This window comes from Narcine bancroftii, chromosome 3 (assembly GCF_036971445.1).
Source record: "Narcine bancroftii isolate sNarBan1 chromosome 3, sNarBan1.hap1, whole genome shotgun sequence".
NCBI classification, from domain to species: Eukaryota; Metazoa; Chordata; class Chondrichthyes; order Torpediniformes; family Narcinidae; genus Narcine; species Narcine bancroftii.
In genome coordinates this window covers 370,703,496-370,726,005 of record NC_091471.1, presented here as the reverse complement: position 1 = coordinate 370,726,005, position 22,510 = coordinate 370,703,496, and the positions used below count along the sequence as shown (strand labels likewise).

General features: G+C 40.5%; 1 protein-coding gene across 5 annotated transcripts; it reads left to right on the top strand.

Annotated features, from left to right (window-relative positions):
• The first annotated feature begins 333 nt into the window (after positions 1 to 333).
• On the top strand, positions 334 to 22,495 carry LOC138759601 (Ig kappa chain V region 3368). Of its 5 annotated transcripts, none has more exons than XM_069930311.1 (5): positions 334 to 643; positions 10,207 to 10,375; positions 13,358 to 13,705; positions 16,546 to 16,673; positions 18,392 to 22,495. In XM_069930311.1, exons 2-5 carry the CDS (start codon positions 10,309 to 10,311, stop codon positions 18,488 to 18,490), a joined length of 642 nt encoding a protein of 213 aa, XP_069786412.1. In that variant the 5' UTR covers positions 334 to 643; positions 10,207 to 10,308; the 3' UTR covers positions 18,491 to 22,495. The 5 variants fall into 5 exon arrangements, with proteins under 5 accessions (XP_069786412.1, XP_069786411.1, XP_069786410.1 ...); XM_069930310.1 differs by lacking the exon at positions 334 to 643 and adding an exon at positions 4,439 to 4,678; XM_069930312.1 differs by lacking the exon at positions 334 to 643 and adding an exon at positions 10,109 to 10,125.
• The last annotated feature ends 15 nt before the right edge of the window (positions 22,496 to 22,510 follow it).

Below are 22,510 nucleotides of genomic sequence, written 5' to 3'. Positions count from 1 at the left end.
TTCCTGTATTGCACAGTCAGTTTGTTTACATGTTCATGATGTGTACAGTTTATTATTTGCACTACCAATTAATTAGTGGTAATTCTGCTGTGCCCACAGATAAAAGGAATCTCAGCCTCATCCTCACTTGGTGTTTGCTGGTCTAGATTCCAAACATGACTTTGACATCCACACGGGTCCTTGTTCCCTCAACTGAACTGCCCAGGAAGGTGAGAACATCCACAACTGGCACGTGTGGGTTAAATGAGCAACAGTTATCACTTGCACCTTGTATATTGGATGGATGAAGAGTGGCTGTATCATGAAGAGTGAGATGGGAGCCATGTTCCCTTTGTTCTGGATGTCCCAGAGCAAACTCTTGTCATCCTGTTGAAATGACTGTGATCCACTGTGTCCTGCAGACTGTAGATGTCCTTTCCTAAAACTTGCAGCATTCCGTCAAGATCTTCTGAATGAAAAGTTCCCAGGAAAAAGGAAAACTTCCCTTTGGTCCTTCACTGCCACCCTGACAGTGTTCTGGATTCTTCAACCTCCAGAGAAGGTCGCTGTAGCAGACATCCTCATGAGACTGGTGGTTGGTTTACTGTTGGAAAGGGCATTAGATTGGTCCCCAATCAGCATGGCACAGACCCTACATCACCAGGTAAGCTCACACCAAACTATTTCTTCCACACCAAGGGTCCTGTCAATTGTCTTCCTCTTCCTTCTTGATGTTACATTTTCCCACAGATCCAGTTGATCAGCTCACATGAGATGATCCGCATTTGATCTTGGCCAAAAGGCCAAGAAGCGATCAGGTCCATACACATAAACGCACATTCTTCGCCAAAAACACAGCCATACGTGCACACGCATATACATAGGCACACACTCCCTCACACGTATGTCTATGCTTCTTCATGAACATGCACTCATATACACACATGTGTAATGTAATAAACAGATTAATCAAACAGCTAAAACATAACTGCCTCAAAGCATTAAACCTGACAGGAGACCACATCAAACATTCTCCTTCAACCATTCTGCAATAAATGTCTTCATTGTTTTCTTGGACACTTTAACTGTGAAACTACATTACCCTGTTTCTTTGTTTATGCATTTTCCATATTCTATTTTTTAAGAAACCTTTTCTTAAGCCTCTTCTTCTAGAAAGTAATAACGGGTCATTGTGGTTTTCCTTCCTGTCAAAGGCTTATACTACACTTTCAGAAACCAACAGCACGACAGCTGTTATTTGCAGGTGTGTACCAGATACTGTAGCAGTGTTTTGACAGCTTCTTCAACCTGAAACATAGTATTTCCAGCATCTGGCAAGGATATGAGAAACGAAACGTAAAAAGAAAAATTGTAAACTTTTGTCGGAAAAATAGAAAAATGTTGGTGTTCCAAGAAGCCAAAGTGCACTTGCAAGTGAAGCAAACAGTTGGGGAGTTCATTGGTTCATTGTTTTAATCACAAGGGATTTGAGTACAAAAGTAAAAATAGTCTTACTGCAATGATGTAAAATCAGTGTGAATTTGGACATGGAATATTTTATACAAGTTTGATCTTCACTTAAGAGGTACATACTTTGAACAGAAGGATTGAAGGTTCACCTGATTGCTTCCCAGGATGAGGTTCGTCAAGAAGGGATTAAGCCAACTCTACTACTTACAGTTTTGAATAATGAGTATTGATCTGATTGAAATATGCAAACCTCTTATCAGGCATGGCAGGGTAGATGTAGAGTTAAGGTCTTCCCTGGATGGGATATCTGAAACCAAGTATCAAAATCTCAAAAATAATCTGGCCATTCAGAAGTAGAGATAAATGAACATATCTACATCACAGTTTCTTTGAATGGCAGAAATCAAGGGGAGAGGGACCCTTCCATTCAAGTTCCATTGATCTCAACTGAAGGAAAATAATGTGAACTTTCCCACTGTTTAACCCAACTATGAACTGAAGAATTTTAATAGGATTTTTTGGAGGGCATGTCAAAGGCAAGTATTCACACATAATGCCCTTCCTTAATGTGGTATCTTTCTGATTACCAGATGGGGAAGGTGGATCTTAGACTGTTGAGAAAACAGCCCTGTTGGCTCTTCTTTACACGAGCCCTCAGCTTCACCAAAATACTTCTTCTTCTTTGGCTTGACTTCGCGGACGAAGATTTATGGAGGGGTAATGTCCACGTCAGCTGCAGGCTCGTTTGTGGCTGACAAGTCCGATGCGGGACAGGCAGACACGGTTGCAGCGGTTGCAGGGGAAAATTGGTTGGTTGGGGTTGGGTGTTGGGTTTTTCCTCCTTTGTCTTTTGTCAGTGAGGTGGGCTCTGCGGTCTTCTTCAAAGGAGGTTGCTGCCCGCCAAACTGTGAGGCGCCAAGATGCACGGTTTGAGGCAATATCAGCCCACTGGCGGTGGTCAATGGGGAAGGCACCAAGAGATTTCTTTAGGCAGTCCTTGTACCTTTTCTTTGGTGCACCTCTGTCATGCTGGCCAGTGGAGAGCTCGCCATATAACACGATCTTGGGAAGGCGTTGGTCCTCCATTCTGGAGACGTGACCCACCCAGCGCAGCTGGATCTTCAGCAGCGTGGACTCGATGCTGTTGACCTCTGCCATCTCGAGTACTTCGACGTTAGGGATGAAAGCGCTCCAATGAATGTTGAGGATGAAGCGGAGACAACACTGGTGGAAGCCGTAGGTGATGCCGGTAGAGGACCCATGATTCGGAGCTGAACAGGAGTGTGGGTATGACAACGGCTCTGTATACGCTTATCTTTGTGAGGTTTTTCAGTTGGTTGTTTTTCCAGACTCTTTTGTGTAGTCTTCCAAAGGCGCTATTTGCCTTGGCGAGTCCATTGTCTATCTCGTTGTCGATCCTTGCATCTGATGAAATGGTGCAGCCGAGATAGCTAAACTGGTTGACCGTTTTGAGTTTTGTGTGCCCGATGGAGATGTGGGGGGGCTGGTAGTCATGGTGGGGAGCTGGCTGATGGAGGACCTCAGTTTTCTTCAGGCTGACTTCCAGGCCAAACATTTTGGCAGTTTCCGCAAAGCAGGACGTCAAGCGCTGAAGAGCTGGCTCTGAATGGGCAACTAAAGCGGCATCGTCTGCAAAGAGTAGTTCACGGACAAGTTTCTCTTGTGTCTTGGCACTGCTGCGCTCCTGTTCGGAGGACACACTACCTGCCAATCAAGGTCAAAGACTCATCCCAAGCCATCAAGGTGACCCTTGCAATTGGCCCACCTAAATCACCAGGTGCTGCAGTCCACACAGCCCGCCTGGACTTAGATCTGACCTTCACGCAATTGGCCCAGGTGAATCACCTCAGTTCACCCCTGCTGAGTCCCTGCACTTGGCTTCGAGCCATTGGCCACAGCAACCAATGGGGCCCATACTGACCTTTACCATTGCCCCACCCCCAGTGCTGCATGAAGAATTATAAAGAACCATGTACCCCTTTGTTCTGCCTCTTTGGACTCCTCGTGGCATGTAAGTATCACCTTTCACACTGGGTTGGGGTGAGTCTCGAGGCGAGGTAGCTAGAGCCGTGTCCAAACTGGACAACGGATGGGAGCATGTAGTATCACCTTGATCTGATTGTTGAATGTGTATGTTCATGTAATTTCCCCCAGTCTCTGTTGGTTCCTCCCTCATTATTTGAAGTGTATATTTACACCTTGTGTATTGTGTATTTATGTGTGTATAGGTTTGCCAGGCATATTGACCCTGTGATCCCGTTTGCATCCCCGAAATAAACGTGTGCTTTGTACCTCAACTTTGGTCTGGTTCTTAACCTGTGGGACCCACACAAACTTGAACAACAGTCATTTTCTTTCTAACTATTTTAACCAGATGTAAAATTATTTTGTTGATCTTCATTCAATTTTAGAAACTATATTTTATACACTTTATTCTCTATTTAGAATTTATGTATTTATCTATGTGACTCAAATAATTATATAATTTAAATTTTTGTTTACTATGAAATAATTGCTTATTGTTTCTATTTTATTCAATTCTCCCGGCATTTCTATCAGCAGGTGTAGACCTTTGAAGTGGATTTGTTGAGGATTGATATCGATATCAACCAGGTTCTGGGTTGAAATCTCAATCAAATGTTTATTGTGCTGTGGAATGAAGGGTCTGTGCATGTCTTCATCAGCCAAATCCCTTCATTTGATACACAAGTTTGTGAGAGATCTTGTAAGTCACATGATTTTGAAGAAATAAGAGTTAGTGATGTGTATGCACTCACACAATTAAGACTTGGAGACTTGATGCTTTCTCACCCTTTACTTCTATTAGACTAACATGGCTACTGACACACAGGGTTATATATGGGAGGGTGACATCATGACGAGGGCATCATAATGTCCAGCAGAGGGTGGGCTGACACCCAACATTTCCACCCCCCCCCCCCGTCAATAAATGCTGACTGGGTCCCTTCGAACTAATGAGATTACATTGGGCCCAGGACTACCAGTGAGAATTAGAATACATCTCATGAGTAATTATAATTCTAAAAGGGAAAGTATTTAATAATAATCAGGGCACATAGCCCTTAAAGCGTTCGGGTGGTCTTCTTTCTCTTTTGGACCGCCTCGGTGTGGGTTGCTGTGCCGGTCTTTGCTCGGGACCTGTAACTATTCAGGTCGGCGGTGACTGCCCGTCTATGCTGCCCTCCTGGTGAGTGTCTCAGTAAACTGCACTTCTCACTGGATTGCTCAGCTCTGCAACCGTCTCTGCCCACCTCCCCCACCCCATGGCCTGATGGCTGGGGTAGTCGGGGCAGGCCATGGCAGGTCCGGTTCCACCTCCTCCAATTCATGAGGCAATTCATGGACCTTAGTGTCAGTTAATGCTTGTAATTGCTCAATGTGTCACTTCCATAATCTGTCCCCCCACTCGAACAGAGTATGAGCAGGGGCTCAATGTTAGTAAGATTACTCCTAACACCCATGGGTCTTTATATTGTCTATAATCTTGTACCAGAACCCTCGGTGAGGTTTTTGGTGATGCTGTTTTTTGCTGTCAGAGACCCAGATCTGGATGATCTGTGAACAGCCTGGTCTGCAGGTTGCAGCCAAACATTAATACTCCTGGCGTGTGTTTTGTGGTAGAATGCAGCGTGTTTCTGTATCCCAACAGGAAATCTGCCAGAAGGCATTTAGAAATTTCATGGTTTTCATTGCTTTTTTGAATGTTTGTACAAAATGTTCTGCTTCCCCATTAGCACTTGGGTGATAGGGTACAGACTATTTTTAAAAAAATGTTCTGATGTAAATTGAGGCAATCCATTATTGGCAAAGATACTGGCCCTTTGGAGTGTGGGTCCACAGCTATTCGGAAAGTCTCACCCATGAATGGTCCAGCGAAGTCGACATGAATCCGATGCCAGGGTTTGGATGGCCATTTCCATGGGTTAACTTCGCCTTGCGGCATTTTTGGCTGCATTGACTGACGTACTTTGCATTCTCTTACTGTTGTTTCAATGTCTCTGTCTATGAAGGGCCACCAGACATGCGTCTGGCCCAGTGCCTTCATTTGTACCATTCCCAGATGGTTGTGGTGCAATACTAATAACATTTGGCTGGAATAATTGTTCAGGTACCTGAAAGTAAACATCTTTTTTCAATTGATAGTTCATGGTGGTGTGTGTGGTAAGGTTTTAGATCTTCTAGAATGACTTCAGATTCGGGCCATCCATTCAGGTTGAAGTATAGGATTAGGATCTTGTTTAATGTTGCCTCTTTTTGGGTTTCCTTTCCAATCATCTGGGCTGTAATAACCATATAACCATATAACAATTACAGCATGGAAACAGGCCATTTTGACCCTTCTAGTCCTCACTGGTCCAAGTACCCTCCTCTAATTCCATTTACCAGCGCTCTGCCCATATCCCTCCATCCCCCTCTCATCCATATACTTATTCAACTCTTTCTTAAATGACAAAATTGACCCTGCCTCCACCACCTTTCCCGGAAGCCCATTCCACACAGTAACCACTCTCTTGAGTAAAGAGGTTCCCCCTCATGTTACTCCTAAACCTTTGCCCGTCAACTCTCAACCCATGACCTCTTGTACCCATCTCCTCTACTGTCAATGGGAAAAGCCTTTCCACATCAACTCTATCTATCCCTCTCATTATCTTAAACACCTCTATCAAATCTCCTCTCAGTCTTCTACAATCCAAGGAATAAAGACCTAATTTGCTCAATCTTTCCTTCTATTCCAGATGCTGAAACCCAGGCAACATTTTTGTAAATCTTCTTTGCACTCTCTCTATCTTGTTAATATCCTTCCTATAAATCGGTGACCAGAACTGCACACAGTTCTCTAAATTTGGCCTCACCAATACTTTATACAGTTGCATCATTACTTCCCAACTCCTAGATTCTATGCACTGATTTATATAGACAAGCCTACTAAAGGCCTTCTTCACCACCCTATCCACAAGTGCTCCTACCTTCAGGGAACAATGCACCGTTATTCCTAGATCTTTCTGCTCCACTGCATTCTTCAACGGCCTCCCATTGACCACATATGTCTTGCTTTGATTATTCTTTCCAAAATGAAGCACCTCACACTTATCAGCATTAAGCTCCATCTGCCATCTTTCTGCCCACTCCTCTAAGCAGTTTAAATCCCTCTGCAATCTTTGAAAACCCTCTTCATCATCCACAATCCCACCTATTTTAGTATCATCTGCATATTTACTAATCCAATTTACCGCCCCATCCTCCAGATCATTAATATATATGAAAAACAGCAACGGTCCCAATACTGAACCCTGAGGTACACCACTTGTCACCGGCCTCAATCCTGACAAACAATTATCTACTACTACTCTCTGGCACCTTCCTTCCAGCCACTGTTGAATCCATTTGACTATCTCCAAATCAATACCCAAGGACTTAGCCTTCCTAACTAACTTCCCATGCGGAACCTTATCGAAGGCCTTACTGAAGTCCATAAAGACAACATCCACTGCTCTACTCTCATGAACATTCCTAGTCCCCTCTTCAAAAAATTCAACAAGATTGGTCAAACACGACCTTCCACGCACAAATCCGTGTTGAGTGTCCCTGATCAGACCTTGTCCCTCCATATACTTATATATACTATCTCTAAGAATGCTTTCCATCAATTTACCTACTACAGACGTCAAACTTACAGGCTGAAAATTGCTAGGCTTGCTCCTCAAACCCTTTTTAAACAAAGGAACCACGTGCACAACACGCCAATCCTCCGGCACAATACCCGTCTCTAATGACATTTGAAAAATCACCGCCAGAGCCTCCGCTATTTCCTCTCTAACTTCTCTCAAGGTCCTGGGCAGTTGTTGAAGTTGTTCTTGGTTAATGGGTGCTGCCTCTACTGTCCATTTAATAATTTATTCTCGTTGTTCTGTCTCAGGTAATGGCAGGCGTGATAAGGCACCTGCATGGCCGTTGAGTGAGTGTTCCTGGTTTATGTTTTAGATCATAGTTATACTCCACCAGTAGCATGGCCCATCTTTGAATTCAGGCCGCAGCTAATACTGGTCGACCTTTGTGTGGCCCCAGGATTAAACTAAGAGGCTTGTTGTCTGTGATGAGAGTGAATTATTTTTCTTTAAAGAAATTGGTGGAATTTGTTTACACCTAAAATTATTGCCAATCCTTCTTTTTCTAGTTGGGCGTAATTGCATTCGCTTGTGGTTAATGTTCACGAAGCATACGCTACTGGTTGCTCACCTTTTTCTGTGATTTGGGATAGTACCGCTCCTAGTCCCGCTGGTGAAGTATCACGGCTGGTGTAACTTCTTTACTAGGATCATAATGGATCAGCACCTTATTTATTGACATTACTATTGCCTTTAGTTGATCGACTGTGTTTTTGTTTTCTGTGTCCAATACCATGTTTGATCTTTCTTCAGTAATTGGTTCAGCGGGCTGCATAGTGAAGACATTAAAGATATTTTTTCGGTCGTGATTAACAAGTCCTAGGAAGGACTGTAATTTCGATTTGCTGGTTGGGTATGGGGCCTTGTGAACGGCTTCTGTTCCTGCTGGATTAATTGGTGCCCCCTCGTTGTCAATTGTAAACTCAAAATATGTTACTGACAGGCACATGATGACACATTTGTCCTTTCAAAATTGTATATTAGCCTGTTGTGGTCTGGTTAAAACCTTTTCAAGGTTTTGTAAGTGTTGAGTATTGTTTTGGCCCATGATGATGATGTCATCTAGGTAACACCCAACTGAGAATCAATTGTTGCTTGTAAAATCGCAGGTACTACTGATATTCCGTAAGGCCCGTGTATAGTGAATCGTCCCAGATGGGGATTGATTGTCTCATATTCCCTTGTTTTTTGTCCAATTCTATCTATTGATATGCTTGTGACAAATCTAGTTTTGTAAATTTTGCCCTCTGTTTAGTGGTTGGAACAATTCTTCTGCCTTGGGCATGGGGTGTTTGGGAATTTTAAGTGATGGATTGATGGTGACTTTGTAGTCACAGCAAATGAGAATCTCACCGTTTGCTTTTTGTACAGGTACGATGGGCCTTCATGTTTTACTGTTTAATTCAACCTCAATTTTCCCTTTCATAGCAAATGGGACTGTTCTGGCTTTGAAGAATTTTATTCTGCATTATCTTTTAATTGCCGTTTGGCTTGAAGATCTTTGATTTTCCCCAATTCATATTGGCAAACCATTCCATGGTTGTTGAGGATTTGGTTGAGTTCTGGCTGGGAGGTGTCCGTGTGGTTTACATTTAGTATTGAACCGATTTCCAGCCAATCTAGGGGAATGTGTTGTAGCCAGTTTCTTTCGAAGAGTGTTGGTCCCTGGCTATCTACAACGTAGAGAGTGAGTGTTTTTGGTTGCTGATGCTTGTATTGTACTTAGTTCATACTTCTTCCAAACACTTTGATTCTGTCTCCTGTAACAGATTTTAGAGTTATTTCTGTTCTTTTTACCGGGAGGCATGGCAGCAAGCATTCCTTTCCATGTAACAGCATTACAGACACCTCTACCCGTGTCTAACTCCATCTTCAGGAGGTGTCCATTTTTAGCTGTATAAAGATTGCTGTGTTTCCTTCGTTCATTCCTCGGATGTGTAATATCTCAGGAGCTGAAATTTCAGGAGCGTGAAGGCCAGCCGTTGGGCTGTCATCATCGTCATTGCTAGGTTGCCTCTCTCCCTTTCTGCAATTGTTTTGACTTTAGCTGCCTGTTTATTTTCAGGCCACCTGCACTTTAGAAGTGAATATTTAGCTTTGATATGTCCTTCTGGTTGCATTTAGAATTTCTGAAGAAGCAGTTTTCTGGTCAGTGGTTATATTTCCCACAATGGATGGATTGTTGGCCAGGGGGTTGGGGGGGGGGGTGAGGGAAAGACCTCCTGAGCAGTTGGTTTGTTTGACCCACATCCAAGTCTTTATCTGCCATTTCAGAGCTGCAGGCAGCTCTGTATGCAATTTGTAATGTAACGTCTTCATCCATTGCTAATAATTTTTGCTTTGCTTGTCGATTTGCCAGCCCCATCACTTATCTATCTCGCAGTGGCTGATTTATCCCTGGATTTGTTCCTGGATCCTCTGGGGCCTGCAAAGTCTTAAGGAGGTTGAATGTTTTGCTGCCCATAATACTGAGGAAGAGGGCACATTTGCAGTGTACTGGACCTTCCACGATATTGTAGGCTATGCAGTGGTAGTTAAACCATTCTAGCTAGTTATCCCAACTTTCTTCTACCTCGTTGAATTCCCCAAACTTTCCCTCCACCATCTTGGCGCTCTTTCACCTCGATCTTTTGGCGGAAATTTATTGGGGTTGTTAGGTAGTCGTCTCCTACCTTCTGTTGTTTTCCTTCGCACAGTTGGAGCATGGAGTATGTGGTGGGTTTGTTTCATTCTCCATCACCACTGTTGTGTTGGCACTCACACAATTAAGACTCAGAGATGTGCTGCTTTCTCACCCTTTACTTCTATTAGACTAACATGGCTTCTGACACACAGGGTTATATATATGGGAGGGTGACATCAAGATGTGGGTGTCAAGATGTCCAGCAGAGGGCGGGCTTACACCCAGCAGCTGGTGGACGTTTCTCAGCTTTGGTGTCATTGTCAGTCCTGTCCCCACTGCCCTTAGGTATCTGCATTCCCAGAATAAGAATTAATCAAGTTGTATAATCAGGATCAGTCTCAACAAGACAGACCTTTATTTACACAGGTTTCTGATGTGGGTTCAGAATTAGGCATCATGGGACTTGGACCAATGTTTCACAGTGGTTTCAAAATCTTTTGACAAAAGGAAACTGCAAGAGAGAGAGAGATGGCTGGACCGATGTTCCTTTGCCTTCCACTGATGTTCTTTGTAACAGCTACTGAAGGAAAGTCAGGTAAGAAATGTTTCCTTACAAAATCTTTCAACTTTTAAATCGTACTTGTACACCAAAAATGTTTATCACAACATGTGCTTCGTCCTCAAGAATATTGTGTATTTTTCATATCCTTCTCCTCTTTAGGTTTAGAGTTGCTGAGGAATGTAAATTGTCTAAAATGATCTGACACATTCAGTCCACCTTTTGGATTGCCTTTCAGAAACATTATCACTGCACTGTTTCCTTCTGCTCTGATTCTCCTTAAAACTCTTCTCTTAAGTAAAGTTCAGAATAATTTTAGTTGATCTGGGCTTTGTGACAGCGATTAATTTCTTCATACTTTTGTGGTGGGGAATTATAAAAATGCAAGCTGTTCTTGCTTTGTTTTATCTTGAACTATAATCGTTATTTAAAACATACTGCAACTGTTTCACAGCCGGAAGGAAATTGTTAAAAAAAAAAATTTTAACTGTGGATTTCTTACACAGCTTAATTCATAATGTCATTTTGAATGGAAGGTACTAGATGCACGAAGTGAAAGGTGGAAGTCTGAAGTCACTGTGATTGTAGTAAAACTGGCTGAATTCCTCTAACATTTCAGTGTGTTTTTACTAATCACACTATTTTATGCAATGGATTTATAATGGAAAAGGTAATCAGATCAACAGAAAGAAACATAAGCAAGGTTATTTTTAAATTGCCTACCCCTTGCTTATCTGTGTTATGTGGTCAATTTAAATCTGCAGATCAATCTTTTGAAACATTGCCAGTCTTACCTGGTATTTTATCCAGAGACTATACCAATTACAGCAAACCGATCATGACAAGACCTGAGACCAGAAGATCTTCAAACAAGAAAGTTTAGACAAGTGTGAATGTTGAGCTTTCCTTTTGGGCTCAAGAGGGCTATCATTTGGGCTCCTTTCCCCATCACTCAACACAAATTTTCATCTGCTTTCCTCTGTCCTTTACTCCATGGCTCGTGGACAGAATCATTGCCATGAGTTCTGGGCTGTCCTACTTTCTGATCCTTACCACCCATAAGTTAGAGGCCAACTAACCTGGTGGTTCCAGAAATGTTGCGTCTCGAATGAGTTGAAGGACCACTTGAATCCTATTCAAATAATTGGGTATTCCTGATCCAGGGATCAGGGGGAGAAATGTAACTTTTCTGAAAATGTATGATTTGCATGTTTTAAGTCTTAGTGTCTTAATCTGTTTTAAGTAGAAACCTACTACACGGTATCTGTCTGGAATGGAGAGAGAAAGATTTCAGATCTCTTTTTCAAGTTCTCGCAAGTAAAAATCTCAGTGCAAATATGCTTATTGTATCATGTATTTGATGATAAACTCATTATTGTTATATATGTTATACAATGTGCATATGTACCGAGATTTTTACTTGCTACAATCGAACAGGTACTTTGTCCAAAAAAATCTACAATCATATACAGAACTTCATTGAATGAAAAAGAGACAATAAATATAAGTGATGAAGTGATCTGAAATCTTTCTCCCTCCATTCCAGCCAGATATCATGTCGTAGGTTTCTAGGTTAATGGCCAGCTGAATATTTCAGTATTGATCCGTTATAATGTCATTAATTCAGAACTTTATTTATAAACCTATTTGAGTCTAAAAAACATCAATGTATACAAGTTGCCATTGAGGAAAATGTGTTCTGAACTTATTTGAAATGTACATGATTGTACAGTTTGGTATGAATGGAAATGTGAGGTGTGAGATTAGTGTTGAAATATGGCAAAGTAAGGCACACAAATGTTTGGTCATGTTCCTGACCAAGGGGGATGGCTACAAGCTAAGCAACATGGTATTGTGCAGCATATGGGTTAGTGATCTAGGTGTTTGAAGAAAGGGTTTCATGTTGCATTGACGGAGCTGAAAACCTCTTATCACTACGAGAAGTCCAGCACCTCTAGGTTCAAGAACGCTCTCATTCCATCATCTATCAGGCTCTTGAACTTCCTCTTAGTACCTTAATCATGAATTACTCTGGTACCACAAAAAGACCTGTCTGCACGACTGAAATTCCACTTTAGTTTTTGCACCAACTGTATCTGTCAAGATTTATTATCTATCTTTTACCTCATCACTATCTGTTTCCATACTGTGCTAATTTAATGTATTCTGTTGGAGATTTTCCCAAAATACCTGAATACCTGCAGCAAGTAGATGCACATTGTACTTGTGTGTTTGACAATAAACTGATCATTAAATCTTTTACATTCTAGCCCTGTTCCTCAGGCTTCACTTGGCTTCTACCTTGAGCTTTATTTCTTCTAATTGTCATAGGTTCCTGCATTACTACGGGCTGCTGAGGTTCCCTTATCCTCGTACCAAGCCACGTCAGAATATTGATGAGCCTGTATTTGTCACGGACCATGATGACTTTTTTGAAAATAAAAGACCTTATTTAACGGCATCTTACAATAGAAACAGGCAGAGTGGAGCCTGACATCATCACTGCTCGTTTCCTTCATGAATGTGAAAACAGAGTACAGCTTTTTTAATACCTTATAATGCTGATAATTTATTCCCAGGGGCTCTCTCTCTCGCTCTCTCTTTCTCTCTTTCTCTCTCTCTCTCTCTCTCTCTCTCTCTCTTGCTCTCTCTCTCTCGCTCTCTCTCTCTCGCTCTCTCTCTCGCTCGCTCTCTCTCTCACTCTCTTTCTCTCTCTCTCTCACTCTCTCTCTCTCGCTCTCTCTCTTGCTCACTCTCTCTCTCTCTCTCTCTCTCTCGCTCTCTCTCTCTCTCTCTCTCTCACTCTCGCTCTCTCTCTCTCTCTAAAGCACACATTATCCAGCATGGTCCAATAGAGCTTCAATTGTTGAACCAGTTTTCTCCAGTGATCAGAGAGTTGATTCTCACCTTCTCAGTATCCATTTTTAAATAATGAATTGTATTAATCAAAATGTTATTTCGTGCTTACTGGCCCCCTTCTGCCTGTACTGACTACACCTTCAATCATGTATTTTACAGATGTTTCTGTTGTCCAGTCTCCACGCTTCCAACAAGCAATAAAAGGAGAATCCATTACAATAAACTGTGAAATTACATTTACACAAGGAAACCTACTAGGTACTAGATTTGAGAAAGACAGTTCATCTCAAGTAGATCTGTGTTATGTCTCAGCAAAAACCAAGCATATTGCCGAACAATATAAGAATCGTCTTGAGTGTGATATTGGAAAGGAAGATGGAAAAGCCATCAATATTACCTTTAGCAATCTCCAGGTGAATGACTCAGGAGCTTACTTTTGCATTGCTGGAGTAAAAAATGGTCGACTATTGGATGTCACTGGAAAAGGAACTTTCCTTATTGTATCAGGTATGTTTTATGCATCAATTCTTTACCTGCTATTATCCTGCTGAAAGAATTCTGCATATTAAATAACTATCCATAGATAAGCATGGACATGGGCTGGTTCCCTTTGATTATTATGGCACTGGTGTCAAAGAGACATATGAATTCCATTACTTCAAATTATTTATCCCAGGGGAATTGGTTACCAAAATGTTAGTGGACAATTTTTCTGTCAAAAAAAATTAAGCTTTCGTTTTTGCATCATGAATGGGATGTTCAATTTATATCAACATTCTTCCATGACATCATAAAGATTCCATGAGATATTGCAGATATGAAAATGCTGATGTCCTGTATTATTACACTCTTTATCCAGGCAGAATCACTGTCATTTAATGTGACATTAAATAAACAAAGCATCACTGGTCAATTAAAAATAACTTTAATTCTTGAGAGACTGTAGTTTATTCCAAGCATGATACCAACACTCCATTTTCTTTTCTTGCCTTCCATTAGTCTGAATTCTCTTTGGCGATCTATAAAAAATGATACAGCATGGTATTGTACTAATACTTTAGACCGAGGAAGCATGGCACGAAGTGAAAAGATTCTAAATTCAAAGACCCAGTTCACATTGGCTTGAGCACATGCTCCATATTGAGTCTCTGGTAGTGGATTGACAGAAAGTATTGTATTTTTGGATGAGGTGTTAAATGCTGCATCTTCTCACCGGTCAGCTGGACTATGTAACCATTATTAATCCCAAAGCCTACTTCAGCACAAGAAATCCATTAATTATCTGGTGGTGTGTTTCGTTGCACTATTTCATGGATTCTCTTAGAACAATCCCATCAATTTGATTTGTGATGTCAGAACGTGTAAGCTGAATTTATTTGAAAGTAAATTTAGGATTCTGACTTCTTAAAACAAAGATGATTTTTAATTTTGCCGCTCCTGCTGGAGATATGTTCAAAAATTCTACTCATTTCTTCTGGTACTTTCATCTTAAATTGTTTCTTGCAATCATGAATCTTGTGGATTGTTAGGAGAAATCTGTGGATCTAAATTTTTCAGATCTATGTTTCTCCTCATCCTCTTGCCCCACAGAGATTGCAGTTCCTCACCCCAAAATCTTTCCTTGTGTTTGACTTGGCTCTCAAACCAAATTCCAACTCTCTTTTCCTACAAGTGTTTGTTTCACCTTTTATGTTCTACTTGGAACTTGATACTCATCAACATAACCTGTTCAGACCTCGTTTATTGCAAGCTGGTTAAAGACTTTGGCAATTGTTCCTGCTAGATGTCATTCACAAACTTAGATTTTGACTTAGATTTAAGATGACATTCAATTCTAATTCCAATCAGCTCAGAATGGGGTTCTCAAGGATTCCACTAATGACAGTTTTCCACATTGTTATCTCCTAACAATATTTATAAACCAGAAATATATTCACTTTGACTTGGTGCTAAGTTTATCATGGCCACACATCCTGAAAATTAGCCAGTTATGTCAAGTGACTATGAAAAATCTGGTTGATTAATATTTGTAGCTGAACAAGCTCAAACCTCCTAAAACAATTCAAGAAATTAATTGATCACAATGTGACTTTCTTAACCATAAAATGCTTCTCTTTCATTTGACATTCTTTATTTCAAAAAGTTTTAATCATTCGACATCTGCTTTTCTACTTTCTGAAGAATATAGCCACATTTGTTACCTTTTAAGGTATAAGCATGTGACAGATTATGTTGTGTTTTCGGGAGATAAATTGGGGCAGGTTTTTTTTAGTGTAGGTCACATACAAACACTTCAGAACATTTAAAATACTGGAGCTCTGCTCAAGCCAGACAGAGTGACTCCTGGGGGTGGGTCATTGCAAAAACTTTGTGGAGTGCCCAAGAGACTTCACTAATGAATTTTTTTTGGAAGAGCAACAGATGAAAGAGATCAGAAGAGTCGCTCAGAACTGACTGGAGTGCAGCTTGCTGTTCTAAGAGGGTCATGTGGTTTTGCAAGCAGAGAGAGTCAAATAGCTTTTTTCTGTGTGTGTGCGTGTGTGTGTGTGTGTGCGTGTGCGTGTGCGTGTGCGTGTGCGTGTGTGCGTGTGCGTGTGCGTGTGTGTGTGCGTGAGAGAGATCAGTTCTGTAGTGCTACAGTCAGCAGCAGCAGCTGGGACTGGAACAGGACAAGCTGGCGAGCTTGTGGAAAACCCCAATTTGGAAGATGGGTTGTGAGTGCTCAGTTCAGCCAAGTCAAAGCCCTTGTGGTTCATTCAACAGGAGCGGACTGGCTGCCTAATATTTCACTTGAAATAAGAGAAACAAAAAGGAACTCAGTAGTGACCAGAAAGAAAGAGGTTATCATCTGGAGAACCCTGAAAGGGCAAGTTTCGTCAGCAAGACACTGGAGTGGCTGATTAAAAAAGAATTGGTTGTGGATGTCATTGTACAACAAATCTCTCTCTGAAAACCGACAAGAACCTTCCTGAGCAGTAGCCATTTACCTTTCAAGCACCAAAGCTGGGTGAACTACATAAATGTTAAATTCTGTGCACAGTCTAAGAATGGCCTGCAACCAGTGAACTTGGAGGAATGAGAAGTGAGGATGGACTGTGAATCAAAGAACTTTTCTGAACTTGCACACACACATGACATACACGTCATTAGAATTAGAAGGGGGTTGTTAAGTTAGTTAAGTCAACAGTGATAAGTTAAAGTGTGATTCTGTTTTCATGTTTAAAGATTATTTTTGTTTAAGTAACCATTTGCCTTGGTGAATACCTATTGCTGCTGGGTTTTGGGGTCCTCTGGGCTCGTAACAAACATGTGCACAATTTCATCAAGATAATATTATCTTTTTCCAGATCCAAACAGCCAATCCAATGGAGAAGACAATGTCAAAATATCTTGTTTTAAGGATCCATTGTTGATTACAATGATTATTCTTGCAGTTGTTGGTTTACTTTCTACAATTGTTCTGTTACTTTGGAATGTAAGTTTCTAATTTCTACATTCCTAGTTTATGCTCATAAAATATTTATTATGTATTGGAAGTGCCAACGAGGGTTGAGGAAAGGCAGATTATTAAGATGATTAATGAAATATTGAATTAAAAACATGTATTAATGAACATCTCTGGGGTCCCAGAAATATAGTCATTAATCAATGTTGCATAATTAATAAGCCAGCTCCAATCAAAATTGGTAAGCTCTTGAAGAGATCGAATTGTATTTTTTAAGAGGTTGAGTCTGGTTTAATTGCAATTGTCCTAACCAAGTTTGTTAACGCGATTGTTTTAGTGAAATCAAGCAAAGAATAATGCATATTAACATAGAAACAAAAGTGTAACTACACTATCACACCAAGACATGTGAACTCCAGGATTTCCCTCCCCCTCATGGACCTGAACTTCAGGAACCCCCCCCTCTCCATGGACCTGAACCCCAGGATCCCCCACAGACCTGAACTCCATGATCCTCCCCCCAATACGGACCTGAACTCCAGGATCCCTCCCCCCACAACCTGAAACCCACGATCCCAAACCACGGACCTGAACCCCAGGATACCCCCCCCACGGACCTGAACCCCAGGATCCACACCCCCCACGACCTGAACTCCAGGATCCCCCCCCTCAACCTGAACCCCAGGATCTCCCCCCCACAGACCTGAACTCCAGGATTCCCCCTCCCCCACGGAGATGAACTCCATGATCCCCTCCCACAGGCCTGGACTCCAGAATTTCCTCCTATGGATGAGAACTCCAGGACTCCAGGATCCCCTCCCACGGACGTGAACTCCAGGATCACCCCCACGGATCTAATCTCCAGGATCCACCCCATGGACCTGAACTCCAGGATCCCCTCCCATGGACCTGAATTCCAGGATTGCATGATTTGTTTGCCAAAACCCTCCTCGTTAAAAAATGCCAGGTACTGGATGATTAGGAGTAATAAAGAATATGTTTTTTGGAGTATATTTATTGTGATATTCCATCAACCTGCTGGATATGAGGTGAGTGGTGATTGTCCAGTATCCCTGTCAACGACGATCAAGGATAACGAGTGTCTTTTGATAACCTATTCAGGAAAACTTCAAATGTATTTTATATGGACCATTCAGGTCCAGATGTAATTGTGTCCTTTGATAATACAGTAAAATCCCTGTTATCTGGAATTCAAGCAACCAGCAACAAAATATTGCAGAAAATAAATGGGTATGAAATATGGATTTAAATTGGATGTGCCTCACTGTTAGTTCTCCATTCATGCAACATGCAGTCTCAAACGATTGGAAAACTTGTTTATCCGACGTCTACCAAACCCCGCAGGTGCTGGGTACCATGGATTTTACTGAAATAAGCAATAGAGCTCAACTCCAGAGAGTGATTGGTTTTGGTATCAAAATTTAAAAATAGCATCGTTTACTGGGAAAATGGCTGTTGTGTCTCCACAACTAATTTCAAACCTAACACACAAGAAGTCAGCTACTATGGCTGCTTCAGCTGCATGAGATCGTCAAGACTGTGTCCTTTAGAAACTTGAAGATGTCAATGGATTATCATTAAAGCAAATATAATAATTTAAATAATTTGGATTCCAAAAGATATTTCTGATGTTCATGGTGCTGAATTGGGATTATCAAGTATACAAGAATATCCATGTAGAAAACATGTACATTTAGTGAAAAATGTTTTAATTTCTTAACTTTTAGACAAGGAACCACTCCCAACATAAAAAGTCAACACTCATGCAAGTTCCAAACTTGGTGTATGAAGATATGAACTTGGTGCGAACACAAAGCACGGCCTGATAATTCTGAGTGAAACAAGAAAGCCTGGAGTTGTTGTGATTGTAGTAAAAACACAGAAATGCTGGAAGAACTCAATAGGTTTTGCTGTGTCCAAAAGCAGCAAAGATCTATAACTGATGTTTTAGACCTGAGCCCTTCTTCAAGATTTGATAAAAACAGGCAGCGTATGAATAAATGAAATGGCAGGGGGAGGAGAACAGACCTGCAGACAAAAGGCTCAGGCCTGGAATAAATCTTTACCTCTTCTATCCCTCTCAGTTATACACAATGGATACACCCAACCTTATCATGCTTGAACCTCGAAGATTAGAGGTAATCTTTTGAAAACTGAAGTTAACTTTGATAAAATGTGGCACACGTATAGAATATTTTAAGTAGTTTACTAAATTTTGTATGTAACATACGAAATGTTTATAATCTCTTCCTGAACTTATTTACATATAAGGCAATTCACCAATGTACCATTACTGTCACCCTGTTGTTGGTTTAAGGTGTCCCAGCAGCTTTTTATTTTAAGTTTAGAGGGTACACATTTAGGATTAGTTAGTCTTTTTTCTTTTGGTTTTTTTTCCTGCAGGAACAAGAGATATAGTACTGAATTCAGTCTGTTTGTTATCGTGAGTTGCAGTTCATTTTTACCCGAGGATACATTCTAATTACTCTGTACCTGTACAGCATAGTTATCTTGTTCTTACACTTTGTTGTAATTATATATATTAAATACAAGATTATAAAATTAAAAATATATCTTTACCTCCTATGGATGCTGCAAGAAACCTACTGAGTTGCTCCAGCATTTCTGTGCTTTTACTTGTGTTTATTCTCGGATCAAACAAGCCCTGAACTTTGTCTCAGTTTTCTTTAATAGGTCAACTGCATAATCACGTTAAGATAGAACTTGCTGGAAGCCACAAAATTCTTAAATTTTCTTTTCTTTACATTTATCTGTTATATAAAGGTTTGGCAATATGAAAACATGATTTGATTTATATTTATGGAATAAGATTGGTTTGTACAAGGTGGTACCCATGATGTAACAGGACATTATTAATATTATGTCCAGATATTATATAAATCACAGCTCCATTATTTTCCATTACTCTGTACAAGGAACTGTGTGCAGTTCTGGTCAGCAAATTATAGGAAAGATTTCAATAAGTTGACAAGGTTGGAGAAGAGATTCTCTTGGAAGATGTCAACATTGGAGGGTTTAAGAGGTTTAATAAGGCTGAATCTTTATTCCCTGGATCTTAAAGAATGAGAGGTGACTTTTTTGAACCATAGAAACTTACGACCCAGAAAACGGGCCCTTTGACCCTTCTAATCTGTGCCAAATTATTTATTCTGCCAAGTCCCACTGACCTGTATCCATTCCATAGCCCTTCATACCCCTCCTATCCATGAACCTGTCCAAAATTTACTTAAATGCTAAAATTGATTCAGAACTTCAGCTGCCAGCTCATTCCCTATTCTCATTCTCAGTGGAAGAAATTCCTCCTCATGTTTCCCCTAAACTTCTCCCCTTTCACTCTTAACCCATACCTTTTAGTTTGTACCTCACCTAATCTCAGTGGAAAAAGCCTACTTACATTTACACTCTCTATACCCATTGTAATTTTGTATACCTCTGTCAAATTTTCCTCATTCTTCTCCACTCCAGGAAATAAGGTCCTGTTTCATCTTTCCCTGTAACTCAGTTCCTGAAATCCAGGCAACATCTTTGTAAATCTCCTCTGGCTCTTTCAATTGTATTGCTATCTTTCCTGCAGTTAGGTGACAAAAATTGCACACAATACTCCAAATATAGCCTCACCCATATCTTATACAACTTTACCATAATATCCCAATTCCTGGACTCCACAGAGTAAACCGGAATTCAAGCAACTGGCAGCCTCAAGCTATTGGAAAGACATCAGAGAAAATAATTTAAAAAAATTAAAATAAGTAAGAATAAACTAATAGATAAAAATATTTACATTTAAAATAGTAAAAATAAATGTTCTCTGAAGTAACACACCCACCTTTGGTGAAGATGGGAGCAAATATTCAGCCAGCGGAGTAACTTGGTCATGGTTTGCTCTTATTCTCTTAGCTGCCTTTTGATTAAAGTTGTGTGAAACAGCAATGGTGTCGCCCAGGATGAAGAGCTGGTTGATGCCACTCGTCAGTGGGGTGACTCTCTTAAAATATCTCCTAAATTCTGTTTAGTAAGAGTCGCCCCAGTCAGAGGCTTTATCTGTAAACTTGGCTGAGGGAGGTGTTAATTATCTATAATGTCATTTATTTTTCGGCGACTTGGTGGAGGGGCAGGAACCTGGAGATGTTTTCAAAGTATGTGGCTGAAAACAAAGTAAAATGGTTTAAAGTTTATGAAAGTGTATTCATAAAAGTGACATTTGTTCAGTGTAAATACAAGTTTTGTTGTCTTTTAAACTGTTTATTCTTAATGGAGGTGTATTAGTTGGGTATTGAAAAATCATTGTTATAGATGACAAACAACAAGGGGCCAAGATCCAGGCATGGCTGGAGCACTAGATGAGGAGAAGGCCTTTGATAGACTGGAGAGATTTGGATTGGGACAACCATTTATTAATTGGGTAAAGACACTCCATCATAAACCCCAAGCTATAATTATTACAAATGGGCAAATGTCTCCAGTGTTCCCATTGGGTAGTCCAGTTGGCAGGGTTGCCCACTGTCCCCAGCATTGTTTATACTAGCTATTGAACAGCTGGCAGAAGCCATCTGATGGGATCTAGTTATAAAGAAGTTCAAAATGGTCCAGGAGGAGCACCAAATCAATTTATTTAGAATGATGTGTTGGTATTTTTCACTGACCCAGTTGTGGGGGGTGGGGGGGGGGGGGTTGGGGTGTGGTGTTGTCATGGGCCAGGCTGAAGACCAAACTGGAGGACAAGATAAATCTGGATAAGAGTGAAATCATGTCCTTGACAAAGGGGGATTACAGACAATACCAACAAGGAGTCAATTTAAATGGCCACAGGAGGGCATTAAATATTTGGGATTAAAATAAATAAGGATTTACGCAATTTATTTAAACTCATTTATCTCCCTTTGCTCTGGAAGATTGAGGAGGACCTTGGTAGATGGAGAACTCTGGCATAATTTTGGGCAGAGCTAATTGCATTAAAATGAAGGTGATGTTAAGACTAAAATATCTATTTCAGTCCTTGCCCATTCTGTTGCCCCAGAGCTTCTTTAAGAAATAGTCTGTTAGAAACTTCTTGTTGTTAGAATCTCCATGGAAATGTTTACTTGGGATTATAAATTGGGAGGTCTAAAATTGCCAGATTTAAAAAGAATATTATTGGGCTGCCCAGTCCTCCAGTGAAAATTATTTTTAGAATACTAACCTCTGCATTTGTAAAGTTTGGATGAGCGCATATAACTTGTTACTATTTTTCTCTTGCATGGAATATTTAAAAATATATGTATTTTCATTGGTAGTGATAGAAATAAGGGAATGCAAAAGTTTTATTAACCATCGTTATCATTCAAATTACAATTAGTTAAATTTGTGGATGAAGTGCCATATCCTTTTTTCATTTCATCTGTCATATTGTGTACTGAATGGCAATCAAAGTAGACAATAAAAATGTTTATTTTAGTTAACCTTTAGAGCATGTATGTCTAAGCACAAAGACGGAAATACAGACAGTTTATTCACTAAGTGCACCGTGGGTTGGACCTCGCTATTAACACCGTGCATCATGTACATGACCTTTACAACTGGCATTCATGATCATTTTTTTTTCTGCAAACATTTCATTCTCAACCAAAAGCTTTGTCAAATGCATTTACAGCATGATTTTTCACATCCACTCCTATCAACATAAAATTAAAATAGACAAACAGCTATCAGTGACATGAACAAGGCAAGGTTGTTGACGGAGGGAAAGTCTAAGAAAAGGTATTTGAAGGAGCTGCCCCAATGGAGTTCTATTTATTATCTGCAAAACTTGAATAAACTACACCATTTATAAGATGATCATTTATTAA